The sequence below is a fragment of the Heteronotia binoei genome, chromosome 6 (genome assembly GCF_032191835.1).
Source record: "Heteronotia binoei isolate CCM8104 ecotype False Entrance Well chromosome 6, APGP_CSIRO_Hbin_v1, whole genome shotgun sequence".
NCBI lineage: Eukaryota > Metazoa > Chordata > Lepidosauria > Squamata > Gekkonidae > Heteronotia > Heteronotia binoei.
Genome location: NC_083228.1, coordinates 8,662,257 through 8,683,578, shown reverse-complemented (window position 1 = coordinate 8,683,578; position 21,322 = coordinate 8,662,257). Strand labels below are relative to the sequence as shown.

Genomic DNA, 21,322 nt, shown 5'->3' with positions numbered 1-21,322 from the left:
AAAGGTTCGCAGTTCCTTTAAATGAGATGTGCCACCACTGAAAAAGCCCTGTCTCTGCTTACCACCTGCCTCGTCCCTGCAGGTACGGGCACAGAGGGCTTTTCCTAGGAACAGGGCTTTTTTTGTAGCAGAAACCCCTTTGCATATTAGGCCACACACCCCTGAGGTAGCCAATCCTCTAAGAGCTTACAGGGCTCTGCATACAGGGCCTACTGTAAGTTCCAGGAGGCTTGGCTACATCAGGGAGTGTGCAGCCTAATATGCAAAGGAGCTCCTGCTACAGAAAAAGCCCTGCCTAGAAAAGAAAGAAAGCCATTGCAGATGCTTTCACTAAGGATAGATTAAGCGGGCAGCCGTATCAGTCTGAAGCAACAGAACAAAGTCTTAGTCCAACGGCACTTTTAATTTAAATTCTGGATTTATGTACCTGAAGAAGCAGGCATGAACACAGAAGCTTATACCCAGCATTAAACTCTGTTGGTCTTTAAGGGTGCCACTGGACTCAAATATTGTCCCGCTGAGTGAGATTTTGCACTGTGGCTCTGCACCGTTTGAGGACTGCAATACAGACACAGACGGACTCTGAACATGTAACAGGACTTTGGGCGACGGTTGGTCAATTATTGACCAGATTTTGCCTCCCCTGTCAGCATCGTTTTCTATAAACCGACAGAAATCGCCGAGTGAGAAGAGAGATTGTTCAGGCAGAGAAAGCCCACGATAAACTATCACAACCCAAATTCTGTCCGCAGACTGATCCTTCACTTGTCCTATTTCTCCCACTCGACTCCTTGAAATGGCAATCACAACACTGTAGTATGATTTACCTGCAAACAATATTGGCATCATCCCTTCCCAGAAAGGCAGCCATCGCAAGAGGAAAGCGGGTACTGACAACCACACTCACGTTGGAAGGCACCCCCTGCGAAGCGGGTTCAGCCCTGAGGAGAAGCTGGGATCGACACTGAAGAAACAGAAGGAAAACGGTAGCCCACTGAAATGAAATTTGCTTGTGGAAAATGGAGGCAATGTTGATGGGCAAGATTTCAGTGACAGAAAAACTTGGGCCTGGAAACACGCAATAAGAAGTGTTTAAAAACCGATTAGCGATAGGGCTGTTAGCTCAGGGTAGGGAAAGCCCTATAGATTTGGGGCAGAGGCTGAGGAGAATGGAGTTTCGTGAGGGAGCTCAGCAGGGATACGAGGCCAGAGACAACACCCTCTGAAGCAGCCATTTACTCCAGGGGGACTGAGCTCTGTAATCTAGAAATCAGTTGGAACTCCAAGATAATACCAGGCCCCACCCAGAGGGTGAAGAAAATCACAACCAAATCAGCCTGTATTGTTATCCAATTGTTATATTTGCATATTCATATTAAGTATAAAGTAAAAGGAGCCCCGTGGCGCAGAGTGGTAAGCTGCAGTACTGAAATCCAAGCTCTGCTCACGACCGGAGTTCGATCCCAGCGGAAGCTGGGTTCAGATAGCCTGCTCAAGGTTGACTCAGCCTTCCATTCTTCCAAGGTGGGTAAATAAGTACCCAGCTTGCTGGGGGGGGGGGGAGTGTAGATGACTGGGGAAGGCAATGGCAAACCACCCCATTAAAAAGTCTGCCAAGAAAACATTGTGATGCGACGTCACCCCATGGGTCGGTAACGACGACCTTTTTATTAATGCAAAAATATCCATAGTCCACGACTGAATGTAAACAATGCTGAAGGGCGGGATATAAATAAAATTTTATTATTATTATTCAATCACGGTCTGGACTATGGATATTTTGGTGTGAATACTTTATACCTAATATGACAATGTGTGAATATAACAATTGGATAATAACACAGGCAAAAAGGTTAGTAATTTGGCTGCAATTTTCTTCTTTATTGCTAACCTCTTTTCTCAACTCCTCCTGGTTTTGTTTAGTTTCATTGGGAGTCATGGCCCACCTGGAAGTTGGCAACCCAAATTCCTGGAAAAGCTATCCGGTATCACTAATTTATGAGAGCCCCGTGGTGCAGAGTGGTAAAAAGCTGCAGTACTGCAGTCGGAGTCCTCTGCTCACGACCTGAGTTCGATCCCAGCAGAAGCTGGTTCAGGTAGCAGGCTCCAGGTTGACTCAGCCTTCCATCCTTCTGAGGTTGGTAAAATGAGTACCCAGCTTGCTGGGGAGAAAGTGTAAAAGACTGGGGAAGGCAAAGGCAAACCACCCCGTAAAAAGTCTGCCGTGAAAACGTTCTGAAAGCAACGTCACCCCAGAGTCGGAAACGACTGGTGCTTGCACAGGGGACTGCCTTTACCTTTTATCATTAATTTACATCTTCTTGACTTGGATTATTTTGTCCTATTCCCCTGAAACTCACCAGGTGACCTGGGGCCTCAGCTTAAAGTACCTCACTGAGCTGTTGTGAGGACAGTGCTGAGGAGAGGGAAAGCATGGCGCCTAAACCGAGTCCTTGAGAAAAGGGCAGGATGCAAAGGCAAATGAATGGGACAACATGCCACGCACACCCACTTTGGAGTAGTCCAATGTGATGGTTACCATATTCGGAAAAGCCCAAAAGAGGACACATTTCCCAACTGACTTCTTCAAACCAGTGATCGCTCTGACAGATCTCTTTTTCAGTCCCCCTATTCTTGAAGCTGTGAGAATTGCCACTAACTAGTAGGGCTGCCAATCCCCAGGTGGGGGCAGGTGATCTCCTGGTTTGGAGGCCCTCCCCCCACTTCAAGGTCATCAGAAAGTGAGGGGGGAGGGAAATGTCTGCTGGGCACTCCATTATTCCCCATGGAGACCGATTCCCATAAGGTATAATGGAGAATTGAACTGTGGGTATCTGGGACTCTGGGGAAGCTGTTTTTTGAGGTAGAGGCACCAAATTTGCAGCATAGCATCCAGCGCCTCCCCCCAAATTTCAAAAAGGTTGGACCAGGGGGTCCAGTTCTATGAGCCCCCAAAGAAGATGCCCCTATCCTTCATTATTTCCAGTGGAGGGAAAGTATTTAAAAAGTGTGCAGTCCCTTTCAATGTGATGGCCAGAGCTCCCTTTGGAGTTCAGTTATGCTTGTCACAACTTTGCTTCTGGCTCCACCCCAAAATCTCCTGGCTCCACCCCCAAAATCCCCAGATATTTCTTGAATTGGACTTGGCAACCCTGCTAACTAGGGATATTCCTAACCTCCCAACTTCAAAAAGAGGTCATTTTCATCAGTTTTTTTTTAAAGAGCCCAAAAAAGAATGGATACCAAAAAAAGGAGGACATCCTCTTAAAAACATCTGGTAACCAAAAGTGATGTCACCGCATCACTGGGCATTCAAGGATTCATATGAAACTACAGTAAAGAGCATAGATTTTCACATGAATCCTAGAGCGTCCCACAATGCAGTGTCATAACTTCTAGTATTGCAGCTGGAAGTGACATTGCAGTGTTATGGGATCCCTGAAAGAGTCGTGGGCTTGCTAGCCGAGAGCTGGCATCCCTAACAGTCAATTTGACCCAGCAAAAACATTGGTAGGTGCCATCTTGGAAATCTCAAGCCCTAAGAATTATAGCATAGAAAGAATGGTGGTTCAACAGGAAAGACCTTGAAAAATTATTGTAAGAAATTTCTTACACTGGAAGTGGAATAAAGGGGGGGGGGGTTAGCCCACATGACACAGAGGCTTAGAAAACCAAAACCCTAACTCATTTAAAGCTGACCACCACATTAATCTGAGGTAAACTCTCCATTTAGTATTCTTGGAAAACCTCTCAGCAATTTACAAGCCACATTTTCAGACTCTCCGCAATCTGAAAGCCTTTTGCCTCTCCCTTCAGGCTGCCTTTGATGCCTAGAACACTTAAAGCTAATTCCCTTTCATTTTTGCCCTTGCTATTGACCTCATTTAGCGAGATGAAAGGAGAAAAAACAATTAGTTCGTCCAGAAATTCTATCCGACAGAAGGGACGCGGACGTTTTGATCAATACTGAAGAGGGTGACAGTCCCGACTGAAAAGGGGAGATCCGTCTTCCAGAATTATGGATGCCCATGACTCCCAGAAGCCTTTGCCAAGGGAACAGAATATCGAGCCAACCTTTCGCCACCTGAAGAACCAAAGTGTTCCATTTAATCTTCTCAAACGATAGGCTAAACGACGGGCTTTGAAACCTCATAAGGGTAGTTAGATGCTGTGAGTGTGTTAAGCAGATGAGCCTTTAGTTCTCCCAATCAATGAAAGATGGGTTGCATTATTCCTGGGGCTCTCACCGCCTTCCTCTGGGGCATCAAGCAACAAGATGCATATCTGGGTTATCGCGGGGAAGTGGTTGGGTTTTATGTTGGTCCCTTCCAACTCTATGATTCTACGATTCTGTGTTATTCGGCATTGTTGTTAGCCGTTTCAGTGTGCATTTGCTATGAGAGATGTGGGATATAAATTTGAAATACACACACACACGGCTTTTTGCACAAGCCCAGCAGGGACTCATTTGCATATTAGGCCACACCCCCTGGCATCCCCTTTCATTTCACTTTGGCTCAGCCAATTACTCATGGTTTTGCATAGGGCTTTTTTGGTAGGAAAAGCGCAGCAGGGACTCATTTGCATATTAGGCCCCACCCCCTGACACCAAGCCAGCCTGAACTGCGTTCCTGCTCCAAAAAAAGGCCTGAACCAGGGGACCCACGAGCACAAACTCACATCCATGTCCCCCTCAACAGCTCCCAAGTGTGTACAGGGACACACAAGTAAGGCATGAGAGGGCTCAAAGTGTGCCTTGAGAAATGTTTCAAAAATAAATCTGGCTTGTCTGATCTTGCCAGATTTCAGAAGCGAAGCAGATCCGCCCTCATCTGTATTTGGATAGGAGACCACCAAAGAAGTGCAGGGTGCTACAGAGCGGCTGACGACGACAGCCTTGGAAACTCCATGGGGTCACTGTTAGTCAACTGCAACTTAACAGCACTTTCCACCCACACAGTGTTGGTTGGTTGCATCCATCGAATTCAACACCTCTCAGTTGTTCCAGCTTCACTAACTTTCATTTCACCTTGGCTCAGCCAGTTACTCACACAAAAAAGCACAGCTCTTCCTCCTACTTACTCTGTAACAAGCATCAGACCAGTAGAGCACGCCAACTTCTTCGGGAAGGAAACTGGCCACAGTGAGCACAGCTTGGTCAAACTTCAACGGAGTCTCTACACACAAAAAGAGGGTCTCTGAGTAACACACGTCTGACCAGGTAAGCTCAAACATTCATTTTTGACACTGTGACAATAACAATATGGCATCCATTTTCCTGAGCAAGCTATCACTTAAGGGACTGGGTGTCTAAAAATGGCACTCCTTCCCGCCTAAGAGGTTAAGAGAACAGCATTATGGGTAGGGGGCAGATCATAAATAAACAGGACCGGATCTACATGTTTTTTGAGGGGGGGGGGCAAAATTAAAAATGGTGCCCCCTTATGGCCCATTCTATCTTATGGTCCCATAGAATACAATGGACTCCATACCCAATTTGGCACCCCCCTCCATCGGCGCCTGGGGCGAGCACCCCCTCTGCCCACCCCAAGATCCGGCCCTGTAAATAAATGAAACTCTATATATGTCTTGGACCCCTCATGCCTGAAAGGCTGCCTACTCCCATATGAACCTACCTGTTCAGTGATCTTCAGAGGCCCTGCTTTGGTTGCTCCAGCCATCTGAGGTGTCAACCTAAGAAAGGGCCTCCTCAGTTGTGACTCCAAAATTTTGGAACTCCCTCCTCTGGGAGATATGCCTCTCTCCCTGAGTGTTCTATCACAGGGACGGCCAACGGTAGCTCTCCAGATGTTTCTTGCCTACAACTCCCATCAGCCCCAGCCATTGGCCATGCTGGCTGGGGCTGATGGGAGTTGTAAGCAAAAAACATCTGGAGAGCTACCGTTGGCCACCCGTTCTCTCAGGAGATGAAGACTTGTTTATTTCATTTGGCGTACCCTCAGTAAATTCTTATTTGCCCTACTCCCTGGTTGTATATCTGTTTCAGGAGTCACCAGTCTTTTTGAGCCTGTGGGCACCTTTACAATTCTGACACCGTGTGGTGGGCACAGCTGGAAAATGGCTGCCACATAGGGCTGCCAAGTTCCCCTGCCCTGGAGGTTTCCAATCCACCAGTCCACATTGGGCCAGCAGGGGGATCCTCCCCCGAAGTCGCTGATGCGATTACATCACTTGCAGTGATGTCATCGCACCAGCGAGGTCACGCACCAACCGCTCTAGGAGCTTCCCCAGACACTCTAGCAATTTGGATGGGGAAACTCTATGGTACCTATTGTACCATAAAGTTTTCTCGGACGCTCCTAGAGCGGCTGGCACATGACATCATCGGCATGATGATGGCACTTGCGAGTGATGTCATTATTCTGCACATATAAAAACAGTCCCCCTCCAGAGGCTGCAGGGGACTTGGCAACCCTGCCACAGAAGGTGGAGCCAACCACAAAATGGCTGCTTCAGCTTACCTTGAGTCACACAGTGATGATTCTGGTGCTGTGGTAGCAGATGCTGCCAAAGCAAAAACGTGCACAGCCAATCAAATCTCCAATGGCCTATAAGAAGCCTTGCTGGGAAAAGTCCTTGAGGCTCTTCTGAGCACTGGGGAGGGACGGTGGCTCAGCGGTAGAGCATCTGCTTGGGAAGCAGAAGGTCCCAGGTTCAATCCCTGGCATCTCCAACTAAAAAGGGTCCAGGCAAATAGGTGTGAAAAACCTCAGCTTGAGACCCTGGAGAGCCGCTGCCAGTCTGAGAAGACAATACTGACTTTGATGGACCAAGGGTCTGATTCAGTAGAAGGCAGCTTCATATGTTCCCCAACATGGCACCTTCTGGCTCTTCTGAGCACCGTTCCCAACATGGCACCTTCTCCATGTTTCAGAAAAGTGGACAAGGCCCTCTTCCCTGTGGGGCTCATGATCAGCAGATGGGTCCCACTTTGAATCAACCCCTGGAGAATGAACAAGCGAGCTACGCACCTCATGCCAGGGATGGAAGCAAATGTGGTTCTTTGGGCTGATGGAGACCAAGAATGTGGCTCTCAGCAAGCCACAGAGTGCCACGGCTGTGGAAAACGTTGGCCTGTGGAACAATTGCAGAAACTCATGCTACTCTTGTTTTGGTCACTCCCAAGCTGGTGCCTAAGCAAGGCAATTTTTTTAAGATGCTAAAGAAATAACAGGTTGGATCCAGCCAACGTGCTTGCTCAGTCTCAGTCAATTCCCCCCTTTACTACTGCCCTTATCCCGGTGGCTTTCATCTACATCAGGGGTGGCCAAACTGTGGTTCGGGAGCCATGAGTGGCTCTTTTGCACATATTGTGTGACTCTCAAAGTCCCCACTGCCCTGTTGGCTGGCTTGGAGAAGGCATTTGTCTCTTTAAATCACTTCTCCAAGCCAAGCCAACTGGCACCATGGAGAATGCATTTAAAGTTGCTTTCTTTCTCTCTCCTCCCTCTCACCATCTATTTGCCTCTCTCCCTCCCTCCCTGGCCAGCTCTCACACATCTAATTGGAGGGAGGGACGGTGGCTCAGTGGTAGAGCATCTGCTTGGGAAGCAGAAGGTCCCAGGTTCAATCCCCGACATCTCCAAAAAAGGGTCCAGGCAAATAGGCATGAAAAACCTCTGCTTGAGACCCTGGAGAGCGGCTGCCAGTCTGAGTAGACAATACTGTCTTTGATGGACCAAGGGTCTGATTCAGTATAAGGCGGCTTCATATGTTAATGTCCATGTCTTGCCACTCTCAAACATCTGACGTTCATGTCTTGCAGCTCTCAGACATTTGATGTTTATTCTATGTGGCTCTTACATTAAGAAGTTTGGCCACCTCTGATCTACACCAAATTTAGACAGCTGGTGAGAGGGAGGGCAGGAAGGGACAAGCCAGTGCTTGGCCCTTGTCGCCCTTTCTTACATGCCCAGGGGAATGCTGGTCACCACTTTCGAGTCAGGAAGGAATTTCCCTCCAGGTGAGACTGGCCCAGGAATCCTGGAGCTTTTCTGCCTTCTGGGAATACAGCAGGGGTCGCTGGGTGAGTTGCGGGGAGGTTGTTGTGAATGTCTAGCTTTGTGCAGGGGGTTGGACTAGATGAGCCGTAAGGTCCCTTCCAGCTCTTATATTGTGACACCAGTTAAATAAGTCTAGTTTTATGGATTCTGAAACTGTTCCCTCCCCGACTTTCCAGCTTAATCGGTAACTTTTCTTAAAAACCTGGCCAAGGGGCGCAAGTCTTAACTCACCTCATAAATTATATCTAACGTCTCAGATTGAAACCAAAGGCACTGACAGTAATGGGCAGGGAGTATCATCTCTGTTATACAGAGCTGTCTAAAAACCCTGTCAACTAAGTCGACGACAAATTAAAAGAACAGTCCAATTCGGGAACCTTTAAGAGCTGCCTGAAATTAACAGAGTTCGTTCCCCTCTTGGGTTAAAGTCCATAACAGCAAGTTTGCCACCGGTGTAAATCCCCGATAGAACGTTCCAGCTCCTTCAGCAAACATCATGCGTTTCTCTTACCTGCGTTGTTTTGTACAAAGCTCATTCCGATGAAAAACAAGACGACGGCCTGCGTTCGCCCAGCCATTTTCTTCGAGACTGTTATCAGCGAACCTTTTCGGGCGTGAAGCTCAGAGGTCGCAAGTGCCTAATGACTTTGTTCCTTTTATTTAAGAGATAAGCCACAAGGGAACTCGGCCGTTTAAGGGCTCAGTTGGCAATTCCTCATTGCTCCCCGAGTTGTAACTTTCCCCCAAACTTAACACCATCCTAGGGTTGCCAAGTCCAATTCAAGAAATATCTGGGGACTTTGGGGGTGGAGCCAGGAGACTTTGGGGGTGGAGCCAGGAGACACTGGGGCGGAGCCAGGAGCAAGGCTGTGACAAGCATAATGAACTCCAAAGGGAGTTCTGGCTCTCACATTTAAAGGGACGGCACACCTTTTCAATGCCTTCCTTCCATAGGAAATAATGAAGGATAGGGGCACCTTCTTTTGGGGCTCATAGAATTGGACCCCCTGGTCCAATCTTTTTGAAACTTGGGGGGTATTTTGGGGAGAGGCACTAGATGCTATACTGAAAATTTGGTGCTTCTACCCCCAAAAACAGCTCCCCCAGAGCCCAGATACCCGGAGATCAATTCTCCATGATTTTATATGGGAATAAATCTCCATAGAGAATAATAGAGTTCCCAGCAGACATTTCCCTCCCCACCCCACCCCGCTTTCTGATGACCCTGAAGCGGGGGGAGGGCCTCCAAACCGGGGGATCCCCTGCCCCCACCTGGGGATTGGCAATCCTACTCCATCCTGTGATGGCAGAATGAGAGATTCCCAAGAACTCATCCGTTGCTTCCCTTCTGCCCTGTAGCCTGGCACCTCCTTTTAGGGCTTGGCGGCAAAGGATCTATTTAGCATGCGGATGGTCTCAAGTTCAATCCCCGGCATCCCCAGTGAGAAGGTCCATGCAGCAGGTGATGCATTTATCATTTTATCTATTTTATTTGACTTGATTTATATCCCACCCTCCCCACCGAAGCAGGCTCAGGGCGGCTCACAACAATCTGAGGCGAGTTACAATGGGAGCTTCTTTGTCAAGAAAGCAAAGAAACCAACTTTCTGGCGGTCAAAACAGGTGGCTGAAAAGGGATGGGCAGCAAAAAAAATCCACAGAGGGATGGCTAGATCTGCCCCACTGGCTGCCACAGCTGCTTTCAGGGAAAGCCATAACATTCTCTCAGCATAGTGAGTTGGATGCTGTGTGGTGATGGTGGAAAGGGACGTCAGAGCACAGCTGACTTACGGTGACCTCATAGGGCAGGGGTGGCCAAGCTGGGGCTCAGGAGCCACTTGTGGCCCTTTCACGCATATTGTGTGGCTCTTAAAGCCCCCACTACGCTGTCAACTGACTTGGAGAAGGCATTTCTCTCTTTAAATCAGTTTGCCAAGCCAGCCCAGTGGCTTGGAAAAGACATTTAAAGATGCTTTCTTTCCACCTCTCCCTTCCCATCTATCTGCCTGCCTGCCTGCCCTCAAGCATCTGACATTCATGTCTTGTGGCCGAGTCCAGTACAAGGTGCTGGTCATTACCTTTAAAGCCCTATATGGCCTAGGACCTGCCTACCCGAGGGACCGTCTCTCCCCACATATTCCCCAGAGAGTACTGAGATCGGGAACCCAAAATCTTCTCGTTCTGGGGTGCATCATCTCCTCAGATGCCAAGATCGACAAGGAGATTGACAACAGGCTGGCAAAGGCAAACCGTGCATTTGGCCGACTGCACAAAAGAGTGTGGAGCAACAAGCATCTGAAAAAAGGCACAAAGATCAATGTTTACAAAGCGGTTGTGATGACAACCCTCATCTACGGCTCCGAATCGTGGGTTTTATACCGTCATCACCTGCGACTCCTTGAGCGCTTTCATCAGCGCTGCCTTCGCACCATCCTCAACATCCACTGGAGTGACTTTGTGACCAACACTGAAGTCCTCAAGCGGGCGGAGGTTACCAGCATCGAGGCACTGCTGTTGAAGACTCAGCTGCGCTGGGCAGGGCATATTTCTAGGATGGAAAACCACCGCCTTCCCAAGATTGCCCTGTATGGCGAACTCTCCACCGGCCATCGAAATAGAGGGGCACCAAAGAAGAGGTACAAGGACTCCTTGAAGAAATCCCTTAGCACCTGTCACATCAACCATCACCAGTGGTCTGACCTAGCCTCAGATCGCAAAGCATGGAGGCACACCATCCACCAGGCTGTCTCTTCCTTTGAGAACGCACGCATAGCTGGTCTTGAGGACAAAAGGAGATTGAGGAAGAATCGCACTGCTACAGGACCAACCCTAAAGCAGACTTTTCCCTGCAGCCGCTGTGGCCGGACCTGCCTGTCCCACATTGGTCTTGTCAGCCACCAGCGAGCCTGCAGCAAACGTGGACTATTGCACCCTTCTTGAATCTTCGTTCGCGAAGCCAAGCCGAGAGAGACTGAGATCGGGAACCCAAAATCTTCTCGTTGTCCCCGAGCCAAGGGAAGCCCGCCTGAAATCTACTAGGGATAGGGCTTTCTCTGTAATGGCCCCTTCCTGGTGGAACCAGCTGCCGGAAGAGGTGAGGGCCCTGCAGGACCTTGCTCAGTTCCGCAGGACCTGTAAGACAACCTTCTTCCGGCTGGCCTATAACTAACTGGCATAGAAATAGAAATTGAGTGTAGTTCTATTCGATTTTTGCTATGTTTTAATTTTTAACTATGTAAAATGTTTAATTTTAACTGTGTAAAATGTTTAATTTAATTGTAATGTTAGATTTTATGTGCTGTGAGCCGCCCTGAGCCACCTTGGTGGGAAGGGCGGGATATAAATCATAAATAAACTAAACTAAAAACTAAACTAAACTCCCAAGCATCTACCATTATTCTGTATGGCTCTTACGCTAAGCAAGTTTGGCCACCCGTCATGGGGTTTTCAAGGCAAAAGACTTTCAGAGGCGGTTGGCCGTCGCCTGCCTCTGTCTAGCAGCCCTGGGCTTCCTTGGTGGTCTCCCATCCACGTATTAGCCAGGGCTAGGCTTCCCAATCCCCAGGTCCCAGCGGGGGATCCCCCGGTTTTACAGGCTTCCCCCCTCCCCCAGCCAGCTGGCCAGCGGGGGAAGCCCCGCCCCCACAGCCATTATGCACCTCCATGAACGATCCCCATAGGGAATGATGAGGAATTGATCTGCAGGTATCGGGGGCTCTGGGGGGGCTGTTTTTTGAGGTAGAGGCGCCAAATTTTCAGTATAGCATCTAGTACCTCTCCCCAAAATACCTCCCAAGTTTCAAAAGGATTGGACCAGGGGGTCCAATTCTATGAGCCCCAAAAGAAGATGCCCCTATCCTTCATTATTTTCTATGGAAGAAAGGCATTTTAAAAGGTGTGCTGCCCCTTTAAATGTGATAGCCAGAACTCCCTTGGAGTTCAATTATGCTTGTCACACCCTTGCACCTGGCTCCACCCCCAAAGTCTCCTGGATCCACCCCCAAAGTCCCCAGATATTTCTTGAATTGGACTTGGCAACCCTAGCCAGGGCTGACCCTGTTTTGCTTCCGAGACATGATGAGATCAGGCTGGCCTGGTTCGAGAAAGCCGTAACAATAACTTAGCATGGAGTTTGTTGGACCACTGCAGAGCGACAAGGAAGGAGCTCAAGAAACGGGGTGGCGAGTTTTGGCAGCAGCCTCATGTCTCCTAGGATATGTAGTTCCGTCCTCAGAAGTAAATCCCAAGTAGAACAAAGCATGCTTGCTCACAAAAGCCAATACTCAGGATAAAACTTTGTCGGCCTGGCCATGATCCTTGGCCTAGTGAGGCCTACAGGTCCCAGGAAGCCTGCTTAGAAGTCACTGGAGAAAGCCTACATCTCCCAGAATCCCCTCTGATTGGGTAGCAAGGGGTTTGGAGGGAAACAGGCCCAGAAAGGGGTGCGGCCTGGGGAGAGAATTTAAAGGCCAAGTCCAGAAAGTGGGTGTTTTTTCCCTGGAAGGCTTAGCTGGAGGTAGGTTGTCGCCTGGAGAGCTGGAAACAAGGGAAAGGCCCCTTACCCAGGGGGGAAGGGGCAGGGTAAGTGTAGTATTAGAGTAGGGACTGTAGAGACAGACGTGTTAGGGCATTTGTTTATTTTCCCTTCACCCTTTTACAGGTTAATGCACCTTGTTAATTTATATTGCACTAAAATAAACCTTTTTGTTGTTGTTCACTCTGCCTGGTCCTCACACCTATTATTTGGCCTAAGGGCTTGGGAGGAGGGGACTCTGGGCCTTCTCAAGGGGAACCTTTAACCCAGAGTGGTGGAAGACCCCCCCTCTGAGTCGTGACAGGCCTCAGGGTGCCTCTGCACTCAAACTTTGTTCCGTTGCTTCAGCCCAACGCAGTGACCTCACCTGAATCCCAAGCCAAAGCACCTTAAGAGACCAACGTGGTTTTGGGTTAGGGTTGCCAGGTTTACTTACCTGGTCACCAGAGGGTGGGAAGGAACCTTCTAGGAGTGGGGAGGAAGGAGTGATGTCACTGCACGTGATCTGACATCATCACGGCAGATACGCTCTGCCATTTAGCACTGCCCAAAATGCTAGCATGTCGCCACAAATCTGCCTGGTGTGATGATGTCACTTCCGTGTGATGTCACTCATGGACGTCGGAGCCCCCAAAATCTGGGGAAACCCCGCCCTGACCAGGGTCTAGCAATCCTATTTTGATGAAGAGAGCTTTCAAATCCAGCTGGTCTACCAACACAGCTATGCTCCCCTAATACTAAATTGCAAGTAGGATTTCCCCACAGGTAAAATGATGCTCCGTGATTTGTCAATTATTTGCCTCTGCAAAGCCTAGTGTTAGAGCAGGGGTGGCCGACGGTAGCTCTCCAGATGTTTTTTGCCTACAACTCCCATCAGCCCCAGCCAGCATGGCCAATGGCTGGGGCTGATGGGAGTTGTAGGCAAAAAAACATCTGGAGAGCTACCATTGGCCACCCCTGTGTTAGAGCACAGGTATCTTCTGTAAGCACAGACATAATGGGAGCGCTCTGCTCTCAAGCCATCAAAAACTGATAATATAGTTATCCAGTTTGCCAAGTGATTCTTGAAAGCTTATACTCAGAAATCTTGTTGGTCTCTGAGGGGCTACTGGACTCGAATCCAGCTCCAGTTTGTTAATCAGTTTAATCTAGCAAAGTTTTAATAAACTGCTCGGCAAACCGAATTGTTTTCAGAAGTCGCACTCTCCTCATCGCAAAGGACTTGTTCTGTTTTACAGAATAAAAAGCAGTGCTGTGGACACATTTCAGTCTGTACGGAGGGGGCTCACCAGATCGACTCTGGAGTGTGTTGCTCAAACGTCAAAATTAGACACATGTTCCCAAAGCCCCCATTTCTTATTCAGTCTAGCAAGAAAATCCGACTCAAATGTTACAAATAACCGTAGTCGGTACACAAATCAGAAGAGAACCCCATTCAATACTCAATATCAAAATATTTTAATGGATGCTTTACAAAGGAGTTCTTGGAGCAAATTGCGCTGGGTGTTCCCATCCAGCATTTGCTCATGTCTTTTCTTTCCTCCAAGACATGGGAGTCCAAGACACCATTTCAGAGTTTCTTTTTCCCTGTTCTTTGAGAACTCTAGAGCCAGATGCCTCGTTTCCTCACTTCTCTCTTTCTGCTGACCCCTTCAGGCTCGACTTGAGCCTCTTCTTCTCCCTCTGCCCCATGATCCGGAAAAGCTTCTTCTTTGCTTCCTTCTGCCGCTTGAGTTTCGCTTCCTCCTCTTTCTGCTTCACTTTCAGGTGTTCCTTGACCTGCTGCCGATGCTTCGTTTTGGCGTTCTTCACCTTGTAGTTGTGCACCGTGCCCAGCGCTGTCAGCAGGGCTGCAATCTGAATGAGACAAAGAACAGAACACCCAGGAGAGAGTTAGAAATGCTGAGATAAGGCAGAAGAGCTGGCTGAGGTGGGTGCCACTGAAAGGGCTGAATAACGACTGCCAAAGAGAGAAACCCAGGCCCCCAAATCCTACACACTGAGGCATAACGGGCAGTGGGGCAAAAAGCCTTGTGCGTTACCGAGCCTGAAATGTGCCTCTAGTCCAGGGGTCCCCAACCTTTCTGAGCCTGTCGAACCCCTTCTCCCACTGAGGGGTGGCGTAGGGCAAAGGCCCCTGTGCAAGCACCAGTCGTTTCCAGCTCTGGGATGACTTTGCATCACAACATTTGCACAGCAGACTTTTTTTTTTTTCAGGGTGGTTTGCCATTGCCTTCCCCAGCAAGCTGGGGACTTATTTTACCCACCTCGGAAGGATGAGCCAACCTGGAGCTGGCTACCTGAACCCAGCTTCCGCCGGGATCAGGACGTGAGCAGAGCTTAGAACTGCAGTACTGCAGCTGTGCAGTGCCCTAAAACCTTCAGTGTAGGGCAGCGCTTGGGCCAACATGAATGTCAGTCTGGCAGCAGCCTGGGAAAATCAGAGTAAAGGGGCTGGCTAGCTATGTCCTCCTCGCCTGGGAGACAGGCACAGCTCAGGATCACCCAGGATCTAGTGATACACTGAAGTATAATCTCATCAATACCCAAACCCAGATTCCTCTTTACCCATTATCCTTGATTAAGCACTGCTGTCATCCTGAGAGTGGAACGTGCCATGAGAACGGATAGCATATGGAGGTGCAATCCACATGCCACTGAAATCAGTAATAAGCCTTAAGCTGGCTTTCATGGGAATAGAACCTTGAAGGGTAAAAGTAGTCCCCTGTGCAAGCACCAGTCGTTTCTGACTCGGGGGTGATGTCGCAACAAAACGTTTTCAGAGCAGACTTTTTACAGGGTGGTTTGCCATTGCCTTCCCCAGTCATCTACACTTTCCCCCCAGCAAACTGGGTCCTCATTTTACTGATCTTGGAAGGATGGAAGGTTGAGTCGACCTTGAGCTGGCTACCTGAACCCAGCTTCCGCCGGGATTGAACAGGTCGTGAGCAGAGCTTAGGACTGCAGTACTGCAGCTTACCACTCTGCACCATGGGTTCCTTAATAGAGGCTTAACAATCACAATTTGTGCTACAAATTGAGGAAGGGAAAATTAGCATGCAATGCTGAACTGTTCACTGCAGAAATTAGGTAAGTTAAACATTAACCGTTGGCTAAAGAAAACATCTGAATTACTATTTAGAATTTGGGGAGTTATATACCAACTCTAGCAGCCCCGCAATGCAGAGTGGTAAAGCTGCAGTACTGCAGACCAAGCTCTCTGCTCACGACCTGAGTTCAATCCCAGCGGAAGCTGGGTTCAGGTAGCCGGCTTCAGGTTCCATTTTTCCGAGGTTGGTAAAATGAGTACCCAGCCTGCTGGGGGGGAAGTGTAGATGACTGGGGAAGGCAATGGCAAACCACCCTGTAAAAAATCTGCCGTGAAAATCTCGTGAAACGACAGGTGTTTGCACAGGGGACTACCTTTACCTTTTTATACCAACTCTATGGGCATTCTCCAAATACCACATATTTTGGAACCGAAGGGCAGCTTTAGCTGCTAAGAGAATCATTTTACAATACTGGAAATCTCAAATATCTCCCTCTATAGATCTCTGGGTCAATGATATGCTAGACTTTTGCGCAAAAGAGCATACAACGAGCAAGAAGCTCCCAGAACCTTCACCTCCATTTGGTATTAATTCTTGTACCTATGTGAGCAATGATACTGCTTCACCTTTACTCATAGAATCACAGAGTTGGAAGGGTCCTCCAGGGTCATCTAGTCCAACCCCCGGCACAAGGCAGGGAATTCACCAGTACCTCCCCTTGCCCTTCTTCTCACGATCTGCCTGATTTCACAGAATCAGCACTGCTGTCAGATGGCCATCTAGCCTCTGTTTAAAAACATTCAAAGAAAGAGAGACCACCACCTCCCAAGTAGCCTCTTTTACTGAGGAACTGCTCTGTTAGGAACTTCTTCCTAATGTTTAGTTGAAAACTCCCTTGATATAATTTCAACCTGCTGGTTCTGGTCCAACCTTCTGGGGCCACAGAAAACAACTCTTGCACCATCCTCTATGACAGCCCTTCAGGTACCTGAAGATGGTGATCCTATCACTTCTCAGTCATCTCCCCAGGCTAAACATGCCCAGCTCCTTCAACCTTTCCTCGTAGGACTTGGTCTCCAGACCCCTCAGCGTTGCCTTCCTCTGGACCTGTTCCAGCTTGTCTATATCCTTCTTAAATTGTAGTTCCCAAATGAACACAATACTCCAGGTGAGGTCTAACCAGACCACGGTAAAGCGATACCATCACTTTGAGCAATCAGGACACTAGACTTCTGGGAATACAGCCCAAAATCACATTTGACTTTTTAGTAAACCGCACCACACTACTGACTCATGTTCAGCGTATGAGCCCCTAAGACCCCTAGATCCTTTCCACACAAACTACTGTCATGACAAGTCTCCCCCATTCTATAATTAGGCATCTGATTTTTGTACCTAAACGCAAAACTTTACATTTATCCCTGTTAAAATTCATTTTTTTTTAATTTTAGCCCAGTTTTCCAGCCTGTCAAGATCATCCTATATCCTGATTCTGTCCTCTACCATATTTGCTACCTCCCAATTAAGTATCATCTGCAAAATAAGCATTCCCTCTATTCCTTCATCCAGATCATTTATAAAGATGTTGAACTAAACAGGTCCCAGGACAGACCCTTGAGACACTCCACTTGTCACTCCTCTCCAAGAGGATGAGGAACCCTTCACAAGCACTCTTTGGGTGCGATCTGCCAACCAGTTACAGATCCACCTAACAGTAACAGGATCCAAACCACATTTTGCCCATTTGTCAACAAGAATATTATGTGGAACCTTATCAAAAGCTTTACTGAAATCAAGATAAACTATGTCTACACCATTTCTGATCCGGTAAGGTATTCCAATCCCAAAGAAGGGTAATGCCAAGGAACGTTCAAACTATCGCACCATTGCAGTCATTTCACAAGCCAGTAAGGACATGTTAAAGATCCTACAAGCTAGACTTCAGCAGTATGTTCAAGAACCAGAAGTTCAAGCTGGGTTTCAGAGAGGTAGAGGAACTAGAGATCAAATTGCCAACATTCGCTGGATTATGGAGAAAGCACGGGAGTATTAGAAAAATTTCTATTTCTGCTTAATTGACTATGCTAAAGCCTTTGATTGTGTGGATCACAACAAACTGTGGCAAGTCCTTAAAGAGATGGGAGTACCAGACCACCTCACATGTCTCCTAAGAAACCTGTATAAGGGTCAAGAAGCAACTGTCAGAACGGGATATGGAACAACTGATTGGTTTAGAATAGGAAAAGGAGTTTGACAAGGATGTATATTGTCACCCTGCTTATTTAATTTATATGCAGAGTACATCGTGAGGAATGCTGGCCTGGAATTAAGATTGCCAGGGAAAACATCAACAACCTCAGATATGCAGATGACACTACTCTAATGGCAGAAAGTGGGGAGGACCTAAAGAACCTCTTGTTGAGGGTGAAAGAGGAGAGCACAAAAGTAGGCTTGAAACTCAACATCAAAAAACTAAGATCATGGCATCTGGCCATATCACCCCTTGGCAAATAGAAGGGGAAGACAGGGAAGTAGTGAAAGACTTCACATTTCTGGGATCCAAGATCACTGCAGATGGTGACTGTAGCCATGAAATTAAAAGTCGTTTGCTCCTTGGGAGGACAGCTATGGCGAACCTGGGCAGTATAATAAAAAGTAGAGACATCACCCCGGCCAACAAAAGTCTGAATAGTCAAAGCGATGGTATTCCCAGTAGTAATGTATGGCTGTGAGAACTGGACCATAAGGAAGGCCGAGCGCAGAAGAATAGATGCTTTTGAGATGTGGTGCTGGAGAAGACTCTTGAGAGTCCCTTAGACTGCAAGAAAATCAAATCAGTCAGTCCTAAGGGAAATCAACCCAGTCTGTTCCCTGGAAGGTCAGATGCTGAAGCTCAAATATTCTGGCCACCAAATGAGAAGGGAGCACTCCCTGGAGAAAATCCTGATGCTAGGAAAGACAGAAGGCAAAAGATGAGATGGCTGGACAGTGTTACTAATGTAACAAACACGAATTTGAGCAGACTTCGGAGGATGGTGGAAGGCAGGAGGGCCTGGCGTGACTTTGTCCATGGGATCGCAAAGAGTCGGACTCGACTGTGCAACTGAACAACAAGGTAGTAACTTTCTCAAAAAAAGAGATAAGGTTAGTCTGACATATTCCCTTAATTGAATCCATAATGTTGGACTTGACTTTCTTAACCTGCATGCCTGCCCTACTTTCTTTTTCTTTCCTTCCCTGCTAATAGGACACATTTGGGAAGAGGGAGGGGGATGGGTTATAGGGGGCTTGTTTGCTATGCTATCTTTTTTTGTGTGAAAACAAAGATGTTAAATTTAAAAAGGCAAAACACGGGGAGGGGAAAGGACTTACTTTCTTCTCATGAGGCTCTCTGATAACAGCAGGTCTCCACTTGTCCTTTGTGATCTTGCCTTTTTTCTCCTGATACTTCGGTTTGTTCTTGAACGGCAGGGCCTTTTGAAGGGCTTTGGGGATGTGCAGTTTATTGAAATGCTTCTTCTCTCGTACGATTTCCTAGAAAACACAGCGATGTGGAAATGGAATCGTAACAACTCCTTATGCTTTTTAGAAACATATTCACTCTTCACCCCCATTCGCATCTTGCAAAATATCTGGAATATCATGGAATGAAAATCTCTTGATAGAGCCCCCCCCCCCAAGAACATCTTCACACCTCTTTCCTGAGCCAAACAGGAATGTGAAAAGTCTGGGGCAAGCAGAAGGAGGCCAGGCTATTGCTCCCTCCACATAGTATTGCTCTCCTTTCTGGGAAGGGCGAGGCAGCCATGTGCAAGAACCACGGAGGAGGGCCCCCAGAAGTGAGGCCCCCAGAACCACACACAGTAATCCGGGTGCAGCCTGACCATTGCAGTATACAGCAGGATTATGGCATCTTGCAATCTGGGTCCTGTGTATCCCTCCTCTTGTCTGCTCTTCCTGTTTTTGGGTTTCCCCAGAAGGCTACTCTTAGGAGCTTCCTTCCTTTCAACCAACTCCTCTTCCTTCTTCTCTCCCTAACCATCATGAGGGTAAGATGTGCTTTCTGCAATCTCGCTACCTCCTAACATAGGCAATGAGAACCTGCTTTTCTGTTTTTCCTATCCAGGATGGAGCTTCTTCACAATACAGCATTTCTGTTTCTTTTCTAAAACAACAATCCATGTGTGGATTCCCTAAGCAGCACTCCCCTTCTGGAGAGCTAGCCAAGCGCTAAGCTGACTACATTTTAAAAGAGATTCCGGTGGGGAGCCACGTCGGCCTGAAGCAGAAGAACCAAGAACGAGTCCTGTGGGCACCTTTAAGATCAATGAAGTTTAATTCGGAGTATAAGCTTTTGTGCACATTCACACTTCTTCAATATGTGAAGTGGTACCTGAAGAAAGATATACGCACACGAAAGCTTATGCTCAGAAATAAACTTCGCTGGTCTTAAAGATGCCACCAACTCTGTTCTACATTTGGATTTGGAGTCTCCACTCGATTTCAACTGTCTGTGTAAACCTAGGACATTTTAATCCAAGGGAGGCCAAACTTACTTAATGTAAGAGCCACATAGAAAGGAAGGAAGGAAGGAAAATAGATGGGGTGTGAGAGGTGGACAGATAGCAACTTTAAATGCATTTTCCAAGCTGCTGGCTGGGTTGACTTGGAGGAGTGATTTAAAGCGAGAAATGCCTTCTCCAAGCTGGTCAATGGGGCTGTGGGGGCTCCAAGAGCCACGTGTGGCTTCTGGGCCTCAGTTTGGCCACCCCTGTTTTAATCTCATCCTCCCTCCAAGATATCCAGGGCAGTGCTCATGACTTCCGTCTCCACTGCATCCTCACAACAACCCTGAGAGGAAGGCTGGGCTGAAAGCAAGCAAACCGCCCGAGGTCCCCCAGAGAGTTTCATGGCACAAGAGAGATTTGACCCAGGGTCTCCCAGCTCCCCCCTTCTGTTGATATCATGACTTCGAGATCCTGACTACAGGAGCCTACCTTATAGAGGGAATCCTTGTTTCGTTTTAGCCGGATACCCTTCTCGTGTCTCAACTGCCCGGTCGTCTTCATTCCGGTCCAAGAATCCTTTTCGCCCACAGGCTTCAGCAAGGAAGTGACCGGATTGTAGAAGGCCGGGAGGGATACAGGGTACCAAGTCCGCATGAAGACGATGTCTGGAATGAGAAAAGAAAGGTTAAGCTTTGAACACAGCGACTGCCGGTAGGTGAACTGTTGTAGAGTTCCTGAAGGAAAAAAATAATCAGAATTCCATGTTGCACAGAAGGATGGATGTTTTAAACCTCTCCCCCTCCCCTGCATTCTGAATGGTGCAGTCCCTTCTAACGTCTCATTCTGCTGTGTGTCCACACCAGGTCTCTCATTCATGAATCAATCAACTATCTTTCTCCCGACACAAATACTTCCTATGTTAAATTACCTTTATTGCTTTTATATTGTAAGTAACACTGGGGAAGTCTTGAAAGGGAGGCGGGGAGGTGGAAATGTGATGCAACATGTTTAGTTTAGTTTAGTTTAGTTTATTTGTGATTTATATCCCGCCCTTCCCACCAGGTGGCTCAGGGCGACTTACAGCATATAAAATCTAACATAAGAATATAAAAATTTAAACATTTTACACAGTTTACACAGTTAAAACATTAAAAACATACAGCAGTCTTATAAAAACTACACTCAGTTTCAAGTGCCGGTTAGTTG

General features: G+C 47.7%; 1 protein-coding gene across 1 annotated transcript in view; it reads right to left on the bottom strand.

The window, feature by feature from the left end:
- Positions 1 to 13,992: 13,992 nt before the first annotated feature.
- The window catches only part of BMS1 (BMS1 ribosome biogenesis factor), a 64,052-nt gene continuing 56,722 nt past the window's right edge, over positions 13,993 to 21,322 (bottom strand). Inside the window, exons 21-23 of the mRNA XM_060241028.1 lie at positions 20,606 to 20,781; positions 18,981 to 19,142; positions 13,993 to 14,415 (exon numbers count right to left, since the gene is read on the bottom strand). Coding sequence (XP_060097011.1) covers positions 14,185 to 14,415; positions 18,981 to 19,142; positions 20,606 to 20,781 — 569 coding nt within the window. The 3' untranslated portion in view covers positions 13,993 to 14,184. The remainder of the gene's footprint in view (positions 14,416 to 18,980; positions 19,143 to 20,605; positions 20,782 to 21,322) is intronic.